Below are 24,710 nucleotides of genomic sequence, written 5' to 3'. Positions count from 1 at the left end.
TATCTTCTACTTGAAATTATTAAAAATTTCTAAAATGTGGAAGAAAAAACTTCATTCTCTTCAAAATAAATAATTCATACCATGAATACAAATGATGCTTCGGTGATTAAAAAAAAAATAAAGTCAATGCCAAGAGGGTTCTCGTACAAAGGTACTAAATATCCTTAAAAGAGTGTCGGCTCTATTCTGTTTGATCAGTAAATATCTCGGACGTTTCTCCAATTTTTTGTTCTTATAATATGTTGCTCTTCTTATTCTGAGGTCTTCTTCTATTTCCCATCGTGAACGTTTCTTCAGGTTCTCTGGACTTTCCAGCACTGCTTCTCTTTGCCCCCTCCCTCCTTATTCTGATTTAACCCCTCACCTATCATCCTTCAGCCTTGCAGATTGGAGTGCTCCCTCCTCCTCACGTATATACAGCTCAACTGAGATGTAGCCTCTCAATCAGGCTTCTCTGATAGCCTCTCCTACCGTCTCACACCCCCCACTGTGGAGAATCTGAAGAACTCTTCCTTCACATCATGTATCAGTTTGTGATGAGCATTTCTTCGTGTCAATATTTGATTAATGTTCACCACACTCACTGGACTGTTGACCCCACCAGAGCAAAGACCACATCTGTGTATCTTCCCATTTTATCTCCAGCACCTAACACAACGGCTGCCTAGAAAGTCTTTGTTCAACAAATGAATGGATAAATTTACTTTCTTTGTAGACCAAGAGTGTCATGAAAGGTTTGTCTTTGCTTTTGTGTTTGTTTCTGTTTTTATTTTACAGTGCAATATTGGTTTCAGGAGTCGAATTCACGGATTCATCACTTACATACAACACCCAGTGCCCATCACAACAAGTGCCCTCATTAATACCCAACACCTATGTAACCCATCTCCTACCAACCTCCTTTCATCAACCTCAGTTTGTTCTCTATTTGTCCCAACAGACAAGTTGAGTCTCTTGTGGTTTGTTTCCCTCTTTTCTCTACCCCCCCCCACCCCTTCCCATATGTTCATCTGTTCTGTTTCTTAAATTCCACAAATGAGTGAAATCATATGGTATTTGTCTCTGACTATTTCGCTTAGCATAATACATTCTAGCTCCATCCACGTTGTTGCACATGACAAGATTTCATTCTTTTTGATGGCTAAGTAATATTTCATTGTATAGATAGATAGATAGATAGATAGATAGATAGATAGATAGATACAAATCTGTATCCATTCATTAGTTGGTGGATATTTAGGATCTTTCCATAGTTTGGCTATTGTTGATATTGCTGCTATAAACATTGGGGTACATGTATCTCTTTGAATCTGTATTTTTGTTTTCTTTGGGTAAATACCTAATGCAATTGCTGGATCATAGGGCATTTCTATTTTTAGTTTTTTGAGGAACTTCCATACTGTTCTCTAGAGTGGCTGCACTAATCTGTAGTCCCACCAGTGATGCAAGAGGGTTCCCCTTTCTCTGCATCCTCTCCAACCCCTGTTGTTTCTTGTGTTATTAATTTTAACCATTCTGACACGTGTGATGTGTATCTCATCGTGGTTTTGATTTGTAATGAAAGACGTTTTTTAAAAATGTCTGTTTATTTATTTATTTTGAGAGAGAGAGAGAGAGAGAGCATGCACATGAGCTGGGGAGGGGCAGAGAGAGAGAGAGAGAGAGAGAGAGAGAGAGTCCCAAGCAGACTCCTCACTGTCAGTGCAGAGTCTGACAGGGGACTTGATCCCATGAACCATGAGATCACGACCTGAGCCAAAATCCAGAGTTGGATGCTTAACGGACTGAGCCAGCCAGGCACCTCTGTAATGAAAATTTTAATACAACTATTAATAAAACGTATTCTTAGAAACACTGATGCACCGCAAAATCTTAAATGGGTTTGATTCTTTTCTTAAAGGAGAGGAGTTAGTTGGTCAAATAAATTTGGGAAATCTGGATTAAACAAAATCAAACATCTAACTTGACTGTGATATTTCTTGGAGACTTTAATATAGTAATATAGCAGAGCATAGCCTTTAACATAGTGAGCACTGTGAATCTTTGAGAAGGTAATCATATTTAGTATTTCACTCTGGAAGTTGTTTTTTTTTTTTTCCCTAACAAAGTGTGTATATTTATATCTATGTTTTTGCTATATTCGTACTAGTATACCCCCAGAGGTCTGGCCTTTTTCCACAGAGAGGAAGAATAGAAATGACAGTAAGCAGCACATTGTTCTTTAACATGTCTGCATTTTTCACTCTCAAATGCAGACAGAAACCTTGGGAATACTTAGTGTTTGAATATGCTGTTTCAAGCATGTTTGCAGAATCCTGCAATTGTAGTAAGATCCGAGTTTATTTTCAACTGTTGATCTTGAAGAGCACAACATAAATGCAAAACTTACATAAAGCTGTAACAAACAGATCCTCCCCTACCAACACACACACATTCCTTCTAGCCAAAGCAACTAGAAAGGAAAAGCAATACTTTGACTCATGCTAACACCCTTGTCTCATGGCTGAGCTGGCCAGCTGATTTTGGCTAGGAATTGAAAGGGTCTGATTGCCTTAGTTAGCTTTGCGTAGTTTAAAATCTGTTTCACAGTCAGAAATGCTACTATCAATCATGACTTGGCAATTTGGTACCATGGGAAATTTGGCCACCTGGGGAACTGATTCACGTAGATGACTCAAAACATTTCATCCCTACTCATAAGAAAGTAATCCTAGAAATGTAAGGCTTCAAAGCCATTTATCTTCATTTATGACTGCCATGTTGTTCACACCATAGCTGCAGTCTTGATTGATGAAGATTGACTCTCGGAGCAGGAAAACCTATTGTTAATGAGCATTGACTCTTTGGTCATTTTGCCTGACTGCACATTATGTTCGTGCATGTCCCTTATCTCACATGTATGTACAGTTTTTGGGAGAGTTAAATGAGCTAATACCTATAAAGAGTTTACTATTCATACATTCTAAGTGTTGAGTACATGTTAGCTTATTCTAAAGAGTATTTAAGGTGGGTCACAGCAATGTATAGAACACAATGCAAATGAGAAATAGTTAAGAAAAGGAGGAAGCAAGGCCTAGAACTAAAACAGGGCCAAGAATAAAGCTATTAAAAATAGGCATATCGGGGCGCCTGGGTGGCGCAGTCGGTTAAGCGTCCGACTTCAGCCAGGTCACGATCTCGCGGTCCGTGAGTTCGAGCCCCGCGTTGGGCTCTGGGCTGATGGCTCAGAGCCTGGAGCCTGTTTCCCATTCTGTGTCTCCCTCTCTCTCTGCCCCTCCCCCGTTCATGCTCTGTCTCTCTCTGTCCCAAAAATAAATAAACGTTGAAAAAAAAAAATTAAAAAAAAAAAAAATAGGCATATCGGGGTCCCTGGGTGGCTCAGTCAGTTGAGCATCTGACTTTGGTTCAGGTCATGATTTTACGGTCCCTGGGTTCAAGTTCCACATCAGGCTCTGCACTGACAGCTCGAAGCCTGGAGCCTCCTTCTAGGTCTTTGTCTCCCTCTCTCTCTCCCCCTCCCCTCCTCTCTCTCTCTCTCTCTCTCAAAAAAAAAAAAAAGAAGAAAGAAGAAACACTCTTTAAAAATTTTAAAAATAGGCATATCATTAAATCTTCATGGATATACTACCACTACCAAGCACACTGCTTTTCATATACTAGTGCTGAATATATGTTTGGTGAATTCATTTATTTGAGCCTAAACTATACTTTCTATGATTGGGTCACAAATTTCATCTTGAGAGCTCTTTAGCAGGAAAAAAAAAAAAAAAAAAAAGAGAGACTACTTACCCAATTAAATGGCTTTAGGATTAAAAATAAATACATGCTCAGGATAAAACATTTTCTGATATTAAGACTGAAAAATAATTTCTCCTGAGGGGTCTTATACGCAGGAAACTATACAATGAACTGAGTAATATTCATAACATGCTTTCTAATTTCAGGAAATGGCCACATCTAATAGGACTATTTCTTTCATTGTTTAAGCATAAAGCCACCATTGGCATGTGTATCTTTTATTTCACTAGACATGTCTTTTCATTCTCTGTTTATGGGTCATTCTGTTCTTCCCAATTTCTAAACCAGTGGTTCGCAACCTTAGCTGCCCACTAGAATTATCTAGGGACTTTAAAAAATATAGCTGCCTGAGCCCAACACAGAACAATTAAATCAGAATCTTTCGAGTTGGACCAGAGTGTCAGTATTTTTTAGAAAGCTCCATAGGAGATTCTAATGTAGTCAGGATTGAGGAGAACTGCTCAAAACATTGGAATAAACTCGGGGTTCATGTCTTGTTCCAGAGCCATTTCTAGGTCATCCTTTCTAGTCCCAATGCTTTAAATACCATCAGTATTTCCCATGTTTCTAGACCCATGTAACCACTGTCTACTCGACATGTCAGCCCACTTGGATGACCAGTAGGCATTTCAAATGTACCATATACAAATCTTCAATCTTAATTTTACTCCTTATAATCTGTCCTGTTTTAGGAAGTGGCACTGTTATGCAACCTAGTTGCTTAGGCCACCCTTGACCTCTGTCTCTCACACCTTGTGTCTTATCCTTTAGCAGTCTGTATAAAATATACCCATGATCACCTCCACCAAAAAGATCCTAGTGGAGACAGCCATTATCTTTCACTTGGAGCACTACTAAACTTACAAACTAGTTTCTCTGCATTCACCCTTGTCCTATCTCCGATACGTAGTCTATATTTCACACAGTCGTTCTGAATCACCCATGGGTGCCCATAACATTCAGAAACACATAACATCAGAATAAAATCCAAATTCCTTGAAACAATACGCAAGACCTTACAGGACCTGACCTGGGCTGCATCTTTTTACTCGGTTCCTACCATTCTAACCCTCTATCACTGCCCTCCAGCCATGGCTGCCCTGTGTTTCCTTAGAACACATCATACATGCTCTTGTATCTGGGTCTTTGACTTGGTTTTCCTTTTTCCTGGAATGCTCTTTTTTGAAGCTATTTACAATAAATTATTTTTCTAACTACCTTCGAGTTTCTGCCCAAATGTTATCTCCTAAGGCCGTCCCTCACTACCTTATCAAAATAGTACGCATGCTATTATTCTGTACTCACTCTGCATTTCTTTCTTCATGACATTTATTACTACATAGAATTTTATTATATGTGTGTTTTTCACTTATATATTGTCTTTGTTGAAAAAATGAGTCCATGACCTCAGTTCAATAATTTTTGGCCGAATCCAGGGGTAGATTTTTTTAAATCTCTAGAGGCACTGGTTGTCAGGACTCCGTGAGTCTTCCCTAATACTTTCTCTCAAAGTTACTTTGAGATAGTTGTCTAAAAGGAGTGAGCTTGAAAGGGCATTTGACTAATTAAAAGTGAAGCCATATTCCTTAGTTGTCATCTGCCTAATGGCCCAAGGTGTTTGGAAGGTAACAGAACGACTGATCAACAGCAAATCAGACCAAGCAGGTCTTGACCAGATACAAACACATTTAAAGCCTGGCCCATTTTAAGCATGAAAGGAGGGCTTAGATCTGAGTGCTCTATAAATATATCCGAAATTATTTAAGTGATTTAATCCAGAAAAGGCAGCTCAAGTTGAAATAGAAAACTTACAGTAAATGGAATGCAGGAGTCCAGAGAATGCAGTATTGTTTCCAGATCTGGGAAATGGGCCCCTTGATCATTTTACAAATGGTAAAAATTAAATTTTGTGATAGAGGCACGTGTGTTTTCGGTCCTTAGCTGGTCTCTTACCAGTACTGCCGGTGCACACCAGGTAGGATCAGAAGGCAGAGTGTCATCGAAGATCCCTCCCTGGCTTCCTAAAAGAGGCAGGACAGTGGTCCAGAAATGGTGCTCTGCTGACTGAAGTGAAAATGTAGCAGTTGCCAGCTCTCCTTTTACATCTGTGAACTCAGCAATGCTTTTTTGTTTGTGCCCAGTGTAGATGGGGGCTCTAGAGTGACATGATTAAGAGCCGGGGCATTTGGGGTGCCTGGGTGGCTCAGTCGGTTAAGCATCCGACTTCGGCTCAGGTCATGATCTCGTGGTCTGTGAGTTTGAGCCCCGCGTTGGGCTCTGTGCTGACAGCTCAGAGCCTGGAGCCTGTTTCAGATTCTGTGTCTCCCTCTCTCTCTGACCCTCCCCCATTCATGCTCTGTCTCTCTCTGTCTCAAAAATAAATAAACGTTAAAAAAATTTTTTTTTAAATAAAAAGAGCCGGGGCATTAGAGCTGGGCTAAACTAAACTAGTTTGAATTCTGACCCTTATATGGTTTGTATGAGCTTGGACAGACTATTGGACTTTGTGTGTGTCCTCAGTTTCCTCATTTGAAAAGTGCAAATAACATTATTTTCTACCTTATAAAAAATACCCTCACAGTGTTTTGTGAAGACTGTATGATATGAAAATGTGTGATAACATGCGTGAGGTGTAAAACAATGATAGACATTTGGTAAATTCTCACATAAGGGCCATCTTGATCACATACATTTAAGTTCTGTCCATTTAGCTTCCACAGAGATTTTCCCTGTAGAGAGGTTTTTGTTTGTGTGTTTTATGCTACGAGATGGAATAGCAGTTTACAAGAGAATAAGAGACACACGTTCTAATCCAGAGTCTTTGGGCCTCTGGAGACCTTTGTCCAAAAACAGAACTCAGGCTTCTTTCTTGCTTTGGGTGCTGTTCTGGTGATGAATGCTGAGTTTTCCTGCCTGTAATGTCCTCCGTGATTGTTCCTTTAAACCAGACCATGGGGGCGCCTGGGTGGCTCAGTCGGTTTGAGCGTCCGACTTCAGCTCAGGTCATGATCTCACAGCTCATGAGTTCGAGCCCCGCGTCAGGCTCTGTGCTAACAGCTCAGAGCCTGGAGCCTGCTTCGGATTCTGTGTCTCCTTCTCTCTCTGCCCCTCCCCACTCGCATTCTGTCTTTGTCTCTCTCAAAAATAAACACTTAAAAAAAAAAAAAACAGACCATGGTATGAGTTAATGCATGGAGAATGATGCCGTTTTGTCTTATCCAGAGAAAGTGACTAAGCAAAACCTTACCTGTGAGATTCTAGCTCCTACTGGACTTGCCATTTTGTTTCGTCTGCGGATGCAGGTACAAGCAAGTATTTGAAGACTTGTCTCATGGAAAAGGAAGTTGAGACTTGTTCTGTGGTGCTGTCCAAGATAGATCTAGAGTCATGGTAGATCTTGCAAAAAGGTAGACCTCAGCTCTTGCGAGGAAGAAGTTTCTAACCATCTGGGATAAATGAATGACATGCTTTTCTTAAATTCTTATAGAAAATAATTTACAGATGGGCAAGGATGGAGAAAGCATACAGAAACAAGATAAATTCCTACTCACATCAAAATCTGTCTTCTCTAAGAATTTGCGGTACTCCCCTATGCTGTTCTCAGCCAGAGTAGAGAGAGATGCTCTGTGCCAACATGTAACTTACAAACTTATAAACTCCTTTTAGCGTGGAACTTCCCCCGCTGTGTTCATATTCTGATTTACATATCTGTTTCTCATATGAAAGTGTGGAATCGTGCGTCTCCATTGCTTCACATAGCTCTGGGATTCTTTCTTGATCGTTGAATAAATGAAGGTAGGGAATGACCTAGAAATGTCCAACAAAAAGAAACTCCTCATTTTAAGTTGTTCTAAGCAAAAACTGCCACTCTATTATGAAGCATATTGTGCTGTTTGTTCTAGCTTCTTTTTAAATAGCAAATATTTTTATCCCTCAAATTGGCACTCTGGGTTAGTTGCCAGCAACTCTTCGCCACAATCTGCAATTTTGCATAAATTACAGTGTAATGATAGCCTAGAAAACTGCTCAGACAGCTCCCAGTAGACCATTCGTGACTGACTGTGGACTCTTGTATAGTAAGAAGCCTATCTTGCCCAGCAGTTAATTATTAAGTTCTAACAGAACTCTCAGATTCTAGGAGATAGGTTCTAAGTTTTTTATTCTTGCTCTATCTTACAAACATGATGTAAAGCACTGGGCACCGAGAAGTTGCTTAAGACTCTGCTCATAAACGTTTTTATCTGGGTCCGTGTGATAGTTAGAAAAATTAGGCCCTCGCCCAGGCTGATAGCATGTGCACCGTAAGAGGATAAAACTGAGTGTGGGAAAAAGTCATCTGAGGGTCAGAGATATGCATCATTCTACAGAGTAGCTGCTCCGACTTGTCAGTACTGGCTACCCAGGGAAGAGTTGAGGAGTTAGAAAGGATTAGGTACAGCAAGCCAGAGGATTCTCGGGAGAAAAGTAATAGGGCACCAGAACTGAAAACAGGAACGACAAGAATTTTCACAGGTTAACTAGCATATCATGTGCCGGATAGTCAGCTCTCAGGAGCAGGGACAGGTATCAAGGTGCTCATCTGCAAGGGGCAAAGGCAGAAGAGACTGAAGCATGATTTGAACACCTTTATATTTAATTCCCTTGATTTATCTCTCTTTTGCTATCACACTGTGGTCTCCTGCATAGTAGGCTGAAAGCCTTTCCCTGGGTGGATAGTGTTATAATCAGAAACTCATTGATCAAGTCGAAATATGAGTTTGATATTTCCCGTGGGTATCACTAGCCCAACTCACTTAGGAGTAACAAGTTCACAAGATATTATTGACGGGGGAGTGGAATTACCTAAAAGATCTTTCTATATGCTTATTGAAATTCATCTTAATATTATTTTTTTCTTCTGCTTGACACTTTACAGGTTGTTCATTGTACGTATATACAACTCAGTGGATTATTATGTATCCCTCAATTCCTTGCTGAAACCATCAGTACTGACAAAGTGGGAAGTTTTTGTTTGGTTTTGGTTTTGTGGGGATTTGGGAAGCTCCCCTGCAAGAAGACACGCTTCCATGGTTGAGAGGACCTTTCTGCATATAGGGAAGCTGTATTAAGGTAGAGATGGTTTATTTATTACTGGTTTATAGCAAGTCAAAGAGAAGAGGAAACACAAGGGAAACTCGTAAACAGATTCTGCTCCGTGTAGCTGAGCAGAAGGTGGTGTCATGAACTGAAAGGAGAAAGACGGCTAACAGGGGCCCCTGCGTGACTCAGTTGGTTGAGCACCTGACACTCCATTTCAGCTCAGGTCATGATCTCACGGTTCATGGGTTTGAGCCCTGCATCAGGCTCTGCACTGACAGTGTGGAGCAAACTTGGGATTCTCTCTCTCCTTCTCTCTCTCCCCTTCCCTGCTCATGCGCTCCCTTTCTCTCCCTCTCTCTCTCTCTCTCTCTCTCTAGATAAACAAATAAACTTAAAAATAAAAAAATAAAAATAAAAAACCCCAGCCTATTCTCACTAAAAAAAAAAAAAAAAAAAAAAGACTGCTATCAAGTACCGCTGTCTCTCATTGTTCTTCCTTTTTAAAGCTTTCCTGGTTATTGACTTTTCTTTTTTCCTTATTAACTTTAGGATGAAATTATATTCTTCCAAAAAAATGCAAACTACCAGATTTTATTGGAGTTGTATTCCATTTGTAATGAACGTAGGGAGAATTGTTATCTCTAGGATATTGAGTCTTTTACACAAGACATGGTTTATCTTTCTAGTTCTTCAGTCTTACTGATGTCTCTTGGTATTGTTCTGGAGATTTTCTTTTACCACATAGGTTTTGCATATTTCTTGTTAAGTTTATTTCTGAGTATTTTACTTCTTGTATTGCTATTCTAATGGAGTCTTTTCTTTCATTTTATCTTCTAATGTCTTGTTATATATGAAAGCTATTTATTACTGTATATTTACTTTTTATTTGGCAATTTGTTGAATTCTCTCACTGCTTATATTACAATTTTCAGACCTATTTAATATTAAAATCTTGACTTTATGTTTACTAATCTTCTCATTTCTTTTGTTTCTTTTTGGTTCCTTATCTACTTTTTTTAAGTTAAGTGATTGATTCACTTCTTTTCTTTTATTGATTTAATCATTTTAGTTCTTTGTTTTATCTTTATTTTATAGGATCTAATATATAGTAATTTCATTATAAATGTTTCTAGAATTTCTGCACTGTTGTTTTGTGTTTTCTTTTTGACCCAAGAATTATTTAAAATAGGGTTTAAAAAAATCCCGCTGAAAAAAAACCTTTTGATTTCTTTTTTTAAATGTTTATGTGTTTATTTTGAGAAAGAGAGAGAGAGAGAGAGAGAGAGCACAAGCAGAGGAGGGGCAGGGAGAGAGGGAGATAGAGAGAAAGAGAGAAAGAGGGAGGGAGAATCCCAAGCAAACTCCCTGCTGCCAGTGCAGAGCCCGATGTGGGACTCGAACTCACAAACCATGAAATTATGACCTGAGCCGAAATGAAAAATTGGATGTTTAACCAACTGAGCCATCCAGGAGTCCAGAAAGAACCTTTTAATTTCTGACTTTTTCAATAATTATAACTTTATAGACTTGTGATGAAAGAAAATATCTGAAGTTTATCAACCTATTTTTTGGTATTAATTAAAATTCTCTTTGTAGCCAAAGAGAATACCATTTAAAAAATATTCTTTGGCTACATGAAAAGAAAATGTATGTTCTGCTTTCAAAATTTGATATATTGCAATAAGGTACATAACATTAATTATGTTATTTGCATTTTTTATATCTTTGATCTGTTGTGGATTGAGAAAGGTGAATTAAATTCAGCAAATACAATGTGTTTCTTTTTTGATTTGTATCCCTTGTAATTTCTGCTGTATAAACTATATTTCTCTTACATGTTACTTATATATTTCTCATTGTTGTGAGTTCGTTTGAATCACATCTTTGCATTATAATGTGTACTTTCTTTGTCCCATTCAATGGTAAATTTCTCCCTATTTGACAATAAGAACATCATCTCTTTTTTTGTCCTTTTCCTGCTACACATTTGCCTATCTTTTATTTTTGACATCCAAACAGCTTTGTTTTAGATGTGCCTTATATAAAGTATAGAGTTAGATTTTGTTTTTGGTTTGCAAGCCAATTTGGAAATAGGATTCTTTTAAATAGATAACTTAGGAAAATTTGTTATGAAGATAAATATATCTGATCTGAACTGTGTATTAGTTTCTGTTCTGTTTGTTGTTTTTATGGCTTTTACTTATTTTTTACATTGTTTTTCTTTTTTATGTATGGTTCTTCTGATATTTAGGAAAGTTAGTCATTACTCTAATAGTTATAACTTTATGCAGTACTCTTAGTTGTCTATTTCTTCATATGGTATCTATTGATAATCTAATTTAAAAAATGGGGGCTCCTGGTTGACTCAGTCAGTTGAGCATCCAATACTTGACTTTAGCTCAGGTCATGATCTCACGGTCGGGATCAAGCCCCCAACTGTGTCGGGCTCCAGAGTGAGCGTGGAGCCTGCCTCGGATTCATATTCTCTGTCTCTCTCTCTGCCCCTCCCCCAATTGCACATGTGTGTGGTGTGCATGCGCGTGAGTTCTATCTCTCAAAATAAATAAATAAATAAAAATGATAAAATGCTTTTATTTTTCTTCCCTGATTCCATTTCTTTTGTCTCCAACCTGATATTTGCCAATAAAAATTATCTTTGTAATGTTTTTACCTTGTACTTCTAAATCTTTTTCTTCTTCTATTATTTGATTGATCAGTTTTTTTTTTTTAATTTTTTTTTCAACGTTTATTTATTTTGGGGACAGAGAGAGACAGAGCATGAACGGGGGAGGGGCAGAGAGAGAGGGAGACACAGAATGGGAAACAGGCTCCAGGCTCTGAGCCATCAGCCCAGAGCCTGACGCGGGGCTGGAACTCACGGACTGCGAGATCGTGACCTGGCTGAAGTCGGACGCTTAACCGACTGCACCACCCAGGCGCCCCGATTGATCAGTTTTAAATGTTTTTTGATCCTAGTCATTAGATAACGTAATTAATGTTATGTTAATCTAGTTCGCAATCAGCACACTTTCTCATCTTTGCCCTTCCCGTTCCAATTTTGTTAGTTATACCATTTTTTTCATATTTAGAGCAAATAGGATTTACATTTTGTCCATCACCCAGCTCTCATGTTTTTTAGTCTTACTTTTATGATTAAATATATTCCAAACTTTCTAATAGTCCTTTTGCTGTTTTCCTTAGATATATGATATTGATTCATTAAAGTTAATCATTTAACAAGTTCTTTAGGAAAAACACAAGGGAACAGTATTCCCTGAGTTCTTACAATTTCAAAATTGTAACCTTTATTCTTGGAGAATGATTTGACTATGACTCCCATTTTTTTTGTTTTTTCTTTTTTTTTTTTTGCATGAGTCTCTTGCAAATGTTGCTCTTCTGTTTTCTGGAGTTGAAGATACAAATTTGAATTTTTGCTCGTAATACTCTTCTTCTTTGATGTTTACAATCCAGCTACTTTACTGAAATTTTTCTCAATGTTGACCATTATGGTCAATTTGTATGGATTCAAAGTCTTCTTTTTCCCCAGGTCCTGTGACTTTACATTCTTAATTTTTAAATTTTTGGCATAATGTTTGGTCATAACGTTCAACTTTTCCATTGCGACACTTTTTGTTGTTGAGTGTATTGGTATGTTGGTAAATTATTTTTTTTTAAAAAAAGGTTTATTTATTTATTTTGAGAGAGAGAGAGGGAGAGCACAAGCAGGGGAGGGGCAGAGAAAGAAAGAGAGAATCCGAAGAAGGCTCCTCACTGTCAGCACAGTGCCTACCATGGGGCTTGATCTCACTAACCTTGAGATCATGACCTGAGCCAAAATCAAGAGTCAGGCACTTAACTGTCTGAGCCCCCCGGGCCCACCGGTACTTTGCAAAATTCTTGAAAAAAAAAAAAACTCCTTCTGTTTTTGTGGGGGGGGGGGCGCTGCCATTTTTAAAATATATTCTTTTAGGGGCGCCTGGGTGGCGCAGTCGGTTAAGCGTCCGACTTCAGCCAGGTCACGATCTCGCGGTCCGGGAGTTCGAGCCCTGCGTCGGGCTCTGGGCTGATGGCTCAGAGCCTGGAGCCTGTTTCCGATTCTGTGTCTCCCTCTCTCTCTCTGCCCCTCCCCCGTTCATGCTCTGTCTCTCTCTGTCCCAAAAATAAATAAACGTTGAAAAATAAAATAAAATAAAATAAAATAAAATAAAATAAAATAAATTCATTTATTTACTTAAAAAGTATAGCAAAGTTCACTCTTTTCGGTGTACAGTGCCATGAATTTAGATAAATGCATACAGTCATGGAACTCCACTAGAAGCAGAACAGCTCCGTCACCCTCAAAATTTCCCTGGGCTGACTTTTACATAGCATTCTTTTACTAATTCTGTGTAAAATATTTTTTGCTTACTTATCATTGAGTGAGTTAGAGCTCTTGGACCTCCTGTGGGTCGGGTACTTCTGCTGGGGACTGGGGAGGAGGTGCTGGGCAGCCTTCAGATCCCTTCTCCACCACTTACACAAAGTCAAACCGCTTCCCGTTAAAACGGCCCCTCCACTTGAGTCTTTCAGTTACGAGGCAGTGTGAACCATCCTGGGTCCGAGCGGGCCTCTTCTGCCTCTATTTCTATCTTCTCTGCTACAGATAAGAGATATATTTTGTATTTTTGACGTGGACCCTGCGCCTTCGAACAGTGTATTTTTGCGGTCATTTTCAGAGATCTGCTGCTACTGGCCATCTTGTTATTCTCTGCATTTCTTCGCTGCCTTTCTTCCTGTGTGTATATATTAACTTCCACTGCTTCTGGGTAACTCGCACATATTTTTTGGAATCTATGGAAAATATGTCTTTCTGGTTTTGCTAAAAATGGAGGTTATATAGTTTTTGTTGTTGTTGTTAAATGTGTAGCACTTGTAGGTTATCTAGGAGAAGAGACAAGGTACTGTCTCACACAGCCACGCTCTGACTGGAAGTCCTTTTCTGACTACTCTCATCCTTGACTTTCTTTCATTTCTCTTCCTTGGCTCACACTTAAAGCACTGGAAGCCGTCAGGCCGGTAACCTCTCTTATTCATACACCACGTCGTTAAAGCATGTATGAATATTTCCTGTTATACCTAAAGCCTCTTCATTATTTCCTAAACACATAATTTCAAAGTTGGTCCGTAGTTTTCCTGTTCTTCTGTTGGCTTGGAACGCCCTTTTCTTCTTTCTTGAATTGGTACACCCCGGCTCATACTTTGAGACCTAAAGTATATTGCCTCCTTTAGGAACCCTTCCTTGACACCTCCTCAGGAGGAGGCAGAATTAATCTCTCAGCTGTGCTCCCACAATGCATTGCCCCATCTTGGATGCACTTACTTGCTGTTTTCAGAGCTTATATACCTAATTATCAAGCCAACAAGTATCCCACGTATTTACATATTAACCTCAATACAGAACTTTCACGTGCTGGGTTTCTAGGACCTTACTTAGATCTCTCTTTTGATGGTCAGCACATACTCTCATTTGGTCTTACTTGATTTTCCACTGGTTAATTGGAGGGTATAATATTTTCGGTCATCTAGGTTTTCTTATCTAGCTTTTATTCTTAAAGTGTTGTAATCATTTGAAAGCAATTTTCCTACTCTTAGGATATAACTGAATCTCCCCTAGAATGATAGCATCCATAACTTTTGAAAAAGCTCAGTAACTATTAATGGGAGCTCTTCTCCATTCCAGGTGATGCAACCGTGACAATAGCTCACAGATACACTCCCAAAGAACAATTGAAGATCCATACGCAGCTGGCAGATGTTATCATAGTAGCTGCGGGTAAGTCTTTGGTGGCTGTTATTTGGTGGAATGTCATCAGCAGAGTAATTCCTGCCCTAATTGCTGACATGTCTGTAAAAACAGCTTCTTGGGAGAGTTCAGTATATGTATGACTAACTTCCATCGACTGGATTCTGTCTCTCAGCAATTATTATAGTGGTTTGTTGCGCCTACGTTAACATTTGTCACTTCATTATGGAAAACCCAAGTAGCCTTTGGAATGACAGGTTAAGCACAAGAACAAATGTGCAGGTTGCCAGTTCCTTCATAGACATGGTTGATTCTAAATGTGAATGAGTTATGGGGAGGCTGGTAGGAAATGCTCTTGATAAGATAGCCAGGGCTAGCTCCTGTGGGACCCTTGGAAGGACTTTGATATAAGCCAAGAAAGGCTGAGAGCAGGAGGTTGACATGGCCTGGCTTATGTTTTTAGAAGAGCGCTTACACTATGTCAAGGAGTATTCGAGAGGAGCAAGAGTAGGAACAGAGGACAGTTATTGGATTTTCATTTACTGGATGTAGGATTTTTCCTCATTTTCTATTCAAACGTACAAAAATGATTCTACCCTTTGCTTCTACCTTTCCTCTTGCCACATACACATAGGATTTCTACATTGCAGACAATTGTGAATCTTCTTGTTTATCCAAGGCTGAACGAGAGCCTTTTGTATTTTATCAATTAGATGTTATTGGTATTTTCTAGACTTTACATCTGAATTTTTGAGTAGTTACAAACTACGAAAGCAAAGCAAAAGTTCCGGAAGAAACAGTTTGATGAAGCGGATAATGGTCATTTAAATTAGTTTCACCCAAATTTAGTTTACTTTCTTATTCTGTTATAGGCCCTTCTCAGGAACTCAGAATATACATGTGATCACTCCAGGTAGAGTAATTTGCCTCCTGATAGAGTAAACATAGAAATATTCCCTTTTCCAGGGGCGCCTGGGTGGCTCAGTCAGTTGAGCGTCCGACTTCTGCTCAGGTCATGATCTCACGGTCCGTGAGTTCGAGCCCCACGTTGGGCTCTGTGCTGACAGCTCAGAGCCTGGAGCCTGCTTCAGATTCTGTGTCTCCCTCTCCTTCTGCCCCTCCCCCGCTCATGCTCTGTCTCTCTCTGTCAAAAATAAAACAAACATTAAAAAAATTAAAAAAACCAAAATATTCCCTTTTCCAGAAGTTCCCAGTAAGCTGGTACAGCTAACCACATTTCCAGTTTTTCTGAGAAATTACATTCAGGTAATATTAAATGAGAACTTTTTAACAGGATTGAGAGGAGTAAGACAGATATTTAGAGACGCAATAAAACGTTTCAGACTACAGATAACATTAAGTGAAATACTGCTGCAGCAACTGATATATGCATAGAAGATTATGAATATCACATTGACTTCTTTTTAGAAACATTGGCTTTACCTACAAGAGTCAGAATTCAGTGAGTAGAGAGGAATTTGGTCATCCGCATTCATTCCAAACTTTAGACAGAGTGAAATTTATGTTCTCTTTACAAGGTGCTACTTGACTCTAATGTTAACTGGTAAAGAATGTTTCACAACCAATCTTACTTTCTATTTATCAATTAAAATATTGAATGAATATTTTTTCTAGTGGGGCAAAAATTCCTCAATGTACATTCATGCTTGTGTTTTTCTTGCCATGAGAAATGGCAGATGGGTGGTCCTCTTTCAAGAACCACGGACATTCTCTTGTGAATAAAGCAAACTTTATGTCACAGCCCTTATCACCATCACTGTCGTCATCCGTCAGTGTCTCCTAGAGACTCACTGTTTGCTCCTTTGTAAAGGCCTGAATCAGCACTGAGTACAAGGTGTTAAAAAATAAGATGGGAAAAGAAAAAGGGAAGTGAAGGAAGGGAAGGGAAAGGAGGACCAAGCCTCTATAAAATTAACAAGAGAGGAGCCAGGAGGTACTCAGGCTCGTAGCTGTGGAGACAGTATTGAGGCTGTCTAGCAACCATCCCAGTCAAGGCATCCTGCTACCACCAGAGGGCACCAGTCAGGTGCCAGCTATTATAGACAGCCACACTCCATCCACAGTCCATGGAGTTTACCACACTCCATCCCAGTCATGGAGGACATTTTGGATGAAGATAGTGTGAACAGGTCTTGTGCCTGCCTCGTATTCCAGCTCTAATGCCTGTAACTAGAAACAAAGGCATTTTGTAGAATGCTAGAAGACAGCCCCGTAGATAACCCTGCAGCTGTCCTGAAGGAATAAATATTTGGATAGTGGGAAGTTTGGAGAAAGAAAATTGAGAGTTCATCAAAAATAACTAAAGATTGCTACATTTCCATGTCCTTAATAATCACCTGGTGAATTGAAGGATAAAATATGTAGATATTGGTAAATTACAGTGAAATTCTAAAGAAAGCATGAATTAACATAAAAAAGAAACTCCGTATCATCGGACGATAGGAATGAAATCTTACAAAAATGACCACATCATGCATTATGTGTGGGAAATAAACAACTACAATTAGCAGTGGGTATTAAAGAAGAAGATAGTGATCTAATGGCAGAGGTAGCTGGAACAGGGAGGGCTGGATTGTTGTCATAACTAGAATGTCAGCATATATGGAAACAGTCCCATCTAGAAGTCAGGAAGAGAAGGAGGAGTGGTGTGTGATGTATCAGAGAGATCGATAATGTCTTTCGACAATGTCTGAGGGATGACAGAAAAGAATGTAGTGAGTGATGAAATCTTGGAATGGGCTTGCAGAAGAAAAAAGTAAAAAAGGAAATCATTGTGTAAAGATCCGGAGGCATGAATAAAATTAGCTTATGTTAATATTAATCTCACCCCTCTAGCTTCTCAAATTCCCGTAGTCCTATCCTTATAGGTTTAACGATGAATCACTTACTTTTTAAACACCTCTCCGCACATTGGACATTTAATTTCAAAGCTCAAATCTGAAAATCAGATCCTGTCAAACTATGCATTCTGAACTAAGAAGCTTCAGGTCCCTCCTCAAAACTACTCTCCAGGTTCACAGAGAGAATGAATCTGTTTCTAGGGCACTTTACTGTACCATGTTTATGGCACTTATCACCTGTTTATGGTTGTCTGTCACCTTCACTAGACTCTAGACTCTAGCAGGGATGGGACTGGTATTTTTTTTTTTTTAACTTGGTATATAAGTGCTTCAGACAAAATCTGACACATAGTGGGTACTCAATGAGTGTGTGCCGTATTCATTTTGAAATTACAACTGGAGCATGGACTTTGTCAAACTGATACAAATTTAGCTGATGAATTTTTAAGAATATAATTTTATAAAGGTGGAATGAATCATCTCTCTAGTTATTGATTGCATCACACAGTGGTAGCATGACTTTTGTAACTACTAAACATTCCTAGTTTGTCATCGTAAAGTAAATTGATAAAGTCATAAAGGTGAAAGATTTGTCCATACAAGAGCAGTTTGTGTCATAAGTGGATGTTTGGATTGATTTGATTTGAAAGATTAAGATTAAGAAATTCTGAGCAGGGTGAAGACAGTAAAGAGACTGTCGTAGACATCTAAAATATAGTAAGACTGTTAAACCGTTGAATGGAAAGAAATGGTTTAAGGGAAGGCCTCATTGGCTCTGCAAGGCTAGTGATAAAGAAGGGAAAGCCAGCCAGGACAGGGCACCGATGTTAAGAGTGTGTTAGAAGATCCTTTGACTCATTTGTATCTCACGCTTCCAGGAGACTGGGGGAAACCCTAAGTCTATAAAAGTTCTAGGAATCTTCATTATTCAAGCAGGATAGGCAGGTTTTTTCCAGACATGGTCCAGAAGACCCTCCACCCATGTGAGTAAACTGAACTAGCCTCATTCAGAAGACAAGCTGCTGAGTCAATGCCACTTGCATATTAACCTCTGGATACAGAGTGTCATAGTTGGTGAAAGCTGGCGTTTTGTCCACTAAGCCATCCCCTCCAGCGTGATGAATGAACCTTCACAGTCGTAACTCTAGCGTCTCTATTGCAACACTTTTAATGACAGACACTGTAATATAAAACAGGATAAATAGGCAATTCAGTAGAGTAATTTGGAGTACGCATACTTACTCGTCATAAAATAAAGGTGACCAACCAATTTCTTTTCACGACTTTTCCCATCATATCATCAAGTTTTGGATACACTCCCATCAAACATCATCTTAGGTTCTCAATAGAGTTTTCCCTCTGGTGGATTTCTTCTTCCTTGGAGCAGGGTTAGTAATTTTCTGGATGCCAGGACACTGAGAAATTCCAAGGGGTGGGGCATGGAAACTCTCTGTTCCACCATATCCACCGCTCATGCAACTCAGGAGTGGGACTTGCCTCCTTACAGCCCTGGGCGCTTTCTGAGTGGATGCCAACACATTTCATGGTTTCACTAATGCTAGTGTTCTTTCCATATCTTATTTGTTTGTGTGTTTGTTTGTTTATTTATTTATTTTAAATTTTAATGTTTATTTTTGAGAGAGAAAGAGGGACAGAGCACGAGTGAGCGAGGGGCAGAGAGAGAGGGAGACACAGAATCTGAAGCAGGCTCCAGGCTCTGAGCTGTCAGCACAGAGCCGGATGTGGGGCTCAAACCCACGAACCATGAGATAGAGAACCCGGCATGAGCCGTGAGATGATGACATGAGCCAAAGTCGGACACTTAACAGACTGGGCCACCCAGGCGCCCCTGCTTGTTTGTTTATTTATTCCATTTGAGAGAAAGAGAGAGAGAATGAGAGAGCACGCGCATAAGCAGGGGAGAGTGGCAGATGGAGAGAGAGACAGTCAGAGAGACAGAGACAGAGAGACAATCTCAAACAGCCTCCATGCTCAGCTCAATCCCACAACCACAGGATCAGGACCTGAGCTGAAATCAGGGGTCGGACGCTCAACCAGTTCAGCCACCCAGGCGCTCCTCCATATGCTATTTCTTATTCTCCATATTGCCCCTGTAGCCTCAGTTCCCCCACTTAGAAGTCCTTCCTGCCTTCCTAAATGCGTCATCTATCTCAATCTTGTCAGTTATCTTCAATGGTATAGAGTAAGAATTTTCAGAATTTAAATCCCAGCTCTGCCACTTGCTAAGTGTGTAACCTTGGTTAAGTCACCGCATGTGTCTGAGCCTCAGATCGTTGGTGTAAAGAATTATGGTTTCTAACACTGTATTGTGAAGCCAGCCAGGCCGGGGAAGGAACATGGCACAGTGCCTAACATATTGCAAATGCCCAATACATGTCATATGCTAATATGTTATCTGTTGGTCCTTCTCGGGCCATTGCATATGAATTTAAACAGTGATTCGGAAATAAGAAATCAGTTGATTAGCAAGCTACAACTCTGATATAACTAAGGGAAAAGACTTTTGGTTACTTTTGATACTACCATAGTATCAAAGTCGACTGGTCATCATAAACATAAATTAATGAATGAAGTGACTTACAGAGAAGAGACCAACTTCATAAAAGATTTATTTTTACTTAAGATTTATGGCTTCTTGGGATACTGCCTTTTGCTCATAGCTGTGCATTCTGTTCTCCCCGGATGAGTCCCTCATGGCCTTTCTCTTGTGGTACAGTGTGACTTTGGGAGAGGTTAGGGAAGGAGAGACACTTAGCTGAAGGGGCTTATTCTCTCAGACCTCTGCCCACCCTTTCAGTCTCCCTCTCCCATTCTAGCCCACACCATCAATGCCACTTGCACGTTAACTTCTGGATACAGAGTGTCATAGTTGGTGAAAGCTGGCGTTTTGTCCACCAAGCCATCCCCAGAGCCTCCCTGATGCACAATACAGAAGCTTCCTCACAGTGTGAGAGGGTGCTTGACTATTGACTGTTTTCCTGACGTCAGTAATACATCCCTACCGTGAGAACCTAGCAAACATGTACCATAAGCCAAAGTCAACCACAGTTAACAGTCTGGTGTTTGGCCTTCCACTATTTTATATTTGCATGCAAATGTAAATAGTTACATAGTTCTTTCACCCTGCCTGTACCATTTGCATTTTACAGCTCCACACTGGGTACCTGTTTCCTCATAAAATGCATTCTTCTGAAACGTGATTTCTTATGGCTTCATAGTATTCTATGCTGCTGGGTATAATTTATTTATTCAGTTCTTGATGGGGGACATTTAGATTATTCCCAGTTTTTACTATTATGAACATTGTAGTAAACAACTGTGAACACCTTTGTGAGCACCTGTGATTATTTGCACAAGGAACCTGTAATATCTATTATATTGGTCTTAAGTGCTTTATTTGCTAACGAATGGTTACTTGTATTTTCAAAAACAAAACTAATATTTAAAGCTTTGTGTATAACAGAAACTACATATGTGCATGTAATACCAAGTGATATTTTATGCCTTTCATGGGCGTTGTTAAACAGCCTTACCACACACAAAAGTAATAGACGTGTATTATTTGTAACCCCTTCTGTAGGCCTATCGGCCATTACACATCAGTATGCCACCAGGCCTTAGGGATGCACACAGGAGGATGGCAGGGTGTGGCGTAAGGGGGAAGGGACAAGAATCGGAAGCAGGATGTGCATAGAAGCATGGCCTTTAAAGTCAGGAGGACCTGGGTTCAAATCCAGTTTCACCCAGTTCGAATTTAAAAATCACGTTTAATTCTCTGGGCTTCATTTGAAACTATTGTAAGATGGAAGTAATAATACCAATGGTACAGAGTCCCATAAGAATTAAGTGCCCAGCACGTAAGTGGTGCTAAAGAAATGTAGTTTCCGTTCCCTTCAGTCTGACTTTGTGTGGTGACCCTCTGACTAAAATTACAATATGCTTTAAATGAAAATTTGTCATGCAGCACCAAAAGGTCAAGTTGCCGTTACTTTGACACGTAGACTGTAAAAGGTGCGTATGACCTTGTAAATTTTTCCTTGACCCGTGTTATCTTCAAATAAGCAAAAATGCCCTTCCCCCCAAATTGAGCACCTAAGAAGCATCCCAAGGCTTTATTTCTTTTTCTTCATTTTTCCTGAGGCCCTTATAATTTTTTTTCTCAACTTGTGATTGCACAGACTTGTGACAAAAGGGGTTATGATCTTTTCGTCACCAAGTGTTTTTAGCTGATATCAGTATGTGGGAAGCAGAGATTGATCTTTCTTTGGAGGTTCTTTCCTTTACATGTTTTTCTACTTCCTGATTTTCTTGAGCAAAACAAGTGTTGAGCAGCAATATCTAAGGGTACTTCAGTGAAGAGCAATTAGATCAAAGATCTATCTTTATTATGGAGAAATAGAGATTTTCTTTGAAATATATCTTGAATTGTTAAATGATAATGTCATTTAGAGCTAATTCTACTGGGTTGCATCTATGTGGATCACAGGGAGGAAGAATCCTTTCAAGATAATGTCTCTAGCCATTGGCATTATCTCTGTTAGGTTTTCATGGCCAGGTCTTTAAAAAAATTTACATTATGAAGTATTAAAAATGCGCATCATTTAAAAATGCACATCAAAGTGAGCAGAAGAACAACGTTAACACCTACCAACCAGATTTTCAAACCTGAATATCATTAGAGATGTTTTTAATTTTTTTTATTTTTTTTCCAATATATGAAGTTTATTGTCAAATTGGTTTCCATACAACACCCAGTGCTCATCCCAAAAGGTGCCCTCCTCAATACCCATCACCCACCCTCCCCTCCCTCCCACCCCCCATCGACCCTCAGTTTGTTCTCAGTTTTTAAGAGTCTCTTATGTTTTGGCTTAGAGATGTTTTTTAATTTCTACATGCTGTACGTTTCTGCAACTTGTTTTGTTCTGATTAATGTTATTTATTAATTATTATTTAATGTTATGCTATTAGTGTTATGTTCTAGAGGTAGCACTATCTGTGTGATACTCAGTTGACTGAGTATCCATTTTCTGTTGATAGATATGCATGTTACTTCTAATTTATTGCTATTATAAACAGTGCTGTGGTATGTAAGTCTGATATATCAACACATATTTTGCCACTGCATATATTAGGCCCTACATCAGGTGCTGGGAAACAAAGATGCATAAAATATAATTCCAGCTCTTGAGAAGTTCGGAGTCTAGCAGAGGAAAAGATGTACAAACAAATTAGTAAAGTACGGTTCACTAACATAATATTAGAGGTGTGTGTGTGTGTGTGTGTGTGTGTGTGTGTGTGTGTCTGTCTATCCATCATCTGGAAAAAGGGAAATGGAGAAAGAGAGAGAGAGAAACAGAGACCCAAGAGAGATAGAGACTGAGGCAGAGAGATAGAGAGACAGAGACCAAGAAGGATGGAGACACACAGAGAGAGGGAAAGACAGAGACAGATATAGAGGAAGAGACCAAGACTGAGACCCAGACCAAGAGCGACAGAGAGAGAGCACCACTGAGGAGGAATGAGCCCTGCTTCACTGGTTTTGAAGATGAACGGGTAGAACTGGGCCCCAGCCACAGCATGAACAGAAAGTCACTGGGCAGAATATAAGAGAAGGCGACCTCTGGGAGCTTAGAGCTGAAAAACAACTATGCACATATCAAAGAAAATATTAGATGCCTGTCAAAATGATAGATGTCTGTCTGCGAGTGGTGAATGATGAAGCTGAGTATTTAGGAAAGGCCAGAGAGCAGAATACATGAAGGGATTTGGATTTTATCCTACCGGCGGGGGGCAACTTTTAAATAGTTGTAGGTATTGGAGTAACATAATCATATTTAAATTCTAGAATGGTTACTCTGGTAGCCTCTGGGCAGGGACGAGGCTGGAAGTAGCACTGACGTGGCCCTAAACTAATACAGCAGTAGCTGAAAGTGAGACAGAGAAACAGAAGGTAGACGAGAAAGTTTTTCTGTCTTCGTATCCTGGGCATACGGTGTGACCATTGATGAGGGAGCGTACATGGAGAGGAAGCAGGTTTGGGAGGAGTTGAAGATGGGGGGGGGGGGGCACAAGTTTTGAAGTGTAAAATGTAATAAAAGAGAAGAAGGGGAATGGAAATACAGAGGACCTCGATGAGATAAGTGATGAGGGCAGAATAGTGAGAATTACAGGGACAGCATTGAAAGTGACTCCTGCTGTATTGTGACCTCCATTAGCCAGGACCGTGTCTTATTTACCTTTGTAGTTTTTGTACCTAGTGAAGAGCTTTGCACTGGGGACTAGAAAACTCGCTGTGGAATGAATAAGCTTCCTCCTTTAGAATTCAGGTGCTTGGTTGAAAGCCTTTTTCCTAGAAGTCGAGGAGGGCCTTCATAGAAGCAGATGATCTCTGTCAGGTCCATGCAGCCTTAGATTCTCCGTAATACCTTGTTTGGGGCTGTTCCACTTCCCGAAGGCTTAATATGGCATTCCATCAGCACCCTTGACTCAGAGCTTGCACCTGCAGAATTCAAAGGTAAGGCAGGGAGGAGGCAGAGAGACAACTGAGAAACGATGACTGTCTGCAGTGAAAGAACAAGAAAATATTGCAGCTTTCCCTTCTAGTGTGGGTAACAATATGAGCCCTTCTTTGGTGAAGTCATCATTCCTGTGGTAGATTCCGACTGTGTGGTATTGTGGGATGTCTCCTCCAAACATGTGTTGACTGGCAGAAAGTGAAATGATTTCATTAGATCTACAGTCGGTCATTATTCGTTGTGGCTTTGCAATAACATCCATTCACCTCATCCAGGAAAAGCGAAAATTGGAAAAAAAAATTCCGGGATCAAAATGTCACATATCAACACTCGTGTAATACTCCACACAGAGGCGGTGTTTGAAATGGGTGACCTGACTGTGCGCTTGGCTACCTGCTTTAGGTGTGGCTTCGTTTCCGAAGGGGAGCGATAAGAAGTAAGGAAGCACTCTGTTGGCATAGATCTCCTCAGGCAGCTTTCTATGAAAGTCCTTTCTTTTTACCCATTTATATGGTCAGAGAAAAGTTTCTGGCCCTGGCTCTTCATCCCACACCTAAGTGCATTTACCCCAAATTTATTTCTGACTTGGCTAATTAATAATTGCTTAGTTTAGAATGACTTACCCTTGTTACAAAACCTGAGGATTAATGAGTA

The 24,710-nt window shown here is 39.7% G+C and overlaps 1 protein-coding gene across 1 annotated transcript in view; it reads left to right on the top strand.

The window, feature by feature from the left end:
* Positions 1–24,710, top strand: part of MTHFD2L (methylenetetrahydrofolate dehydrogenase (NADP+ dependent) 2 like) — a 148,157-nt gene that overhangs the window by 59,720 nt on the left and 63,727 nt on the right. The window contains exon 6 of the mRNA XM_043572477.1: positions 14,597–14,689. Within this exon, the coding sequence (XP_043428412.1) occupies positions 14,597–14,689 (93 nt within the window). The remainder of the gene's footprint in view (positions 1–14,596; positions 14,690–24,710) is intronic.

This window comes from Prionailurus bengalensis, chromosome B1 (assembly GCF_016509475.1).
Source record: "Prionailurus bengalensis isolate Pbe53 chromosome B1, Fcat_Pben_1.1_paternal_pri, whole genome shotgun sequence".
Lineage (NCBI taxonomy): Eukaryota > Metazoa > Chordata > Mammalia > Carnivora > Felidae > Prionailurus > Prionailurus bengalensis.
Note: the sequence above shows the minus strand (reverse complement) of the source record. Positions and strands in the feature narration are given on the sequence as shown.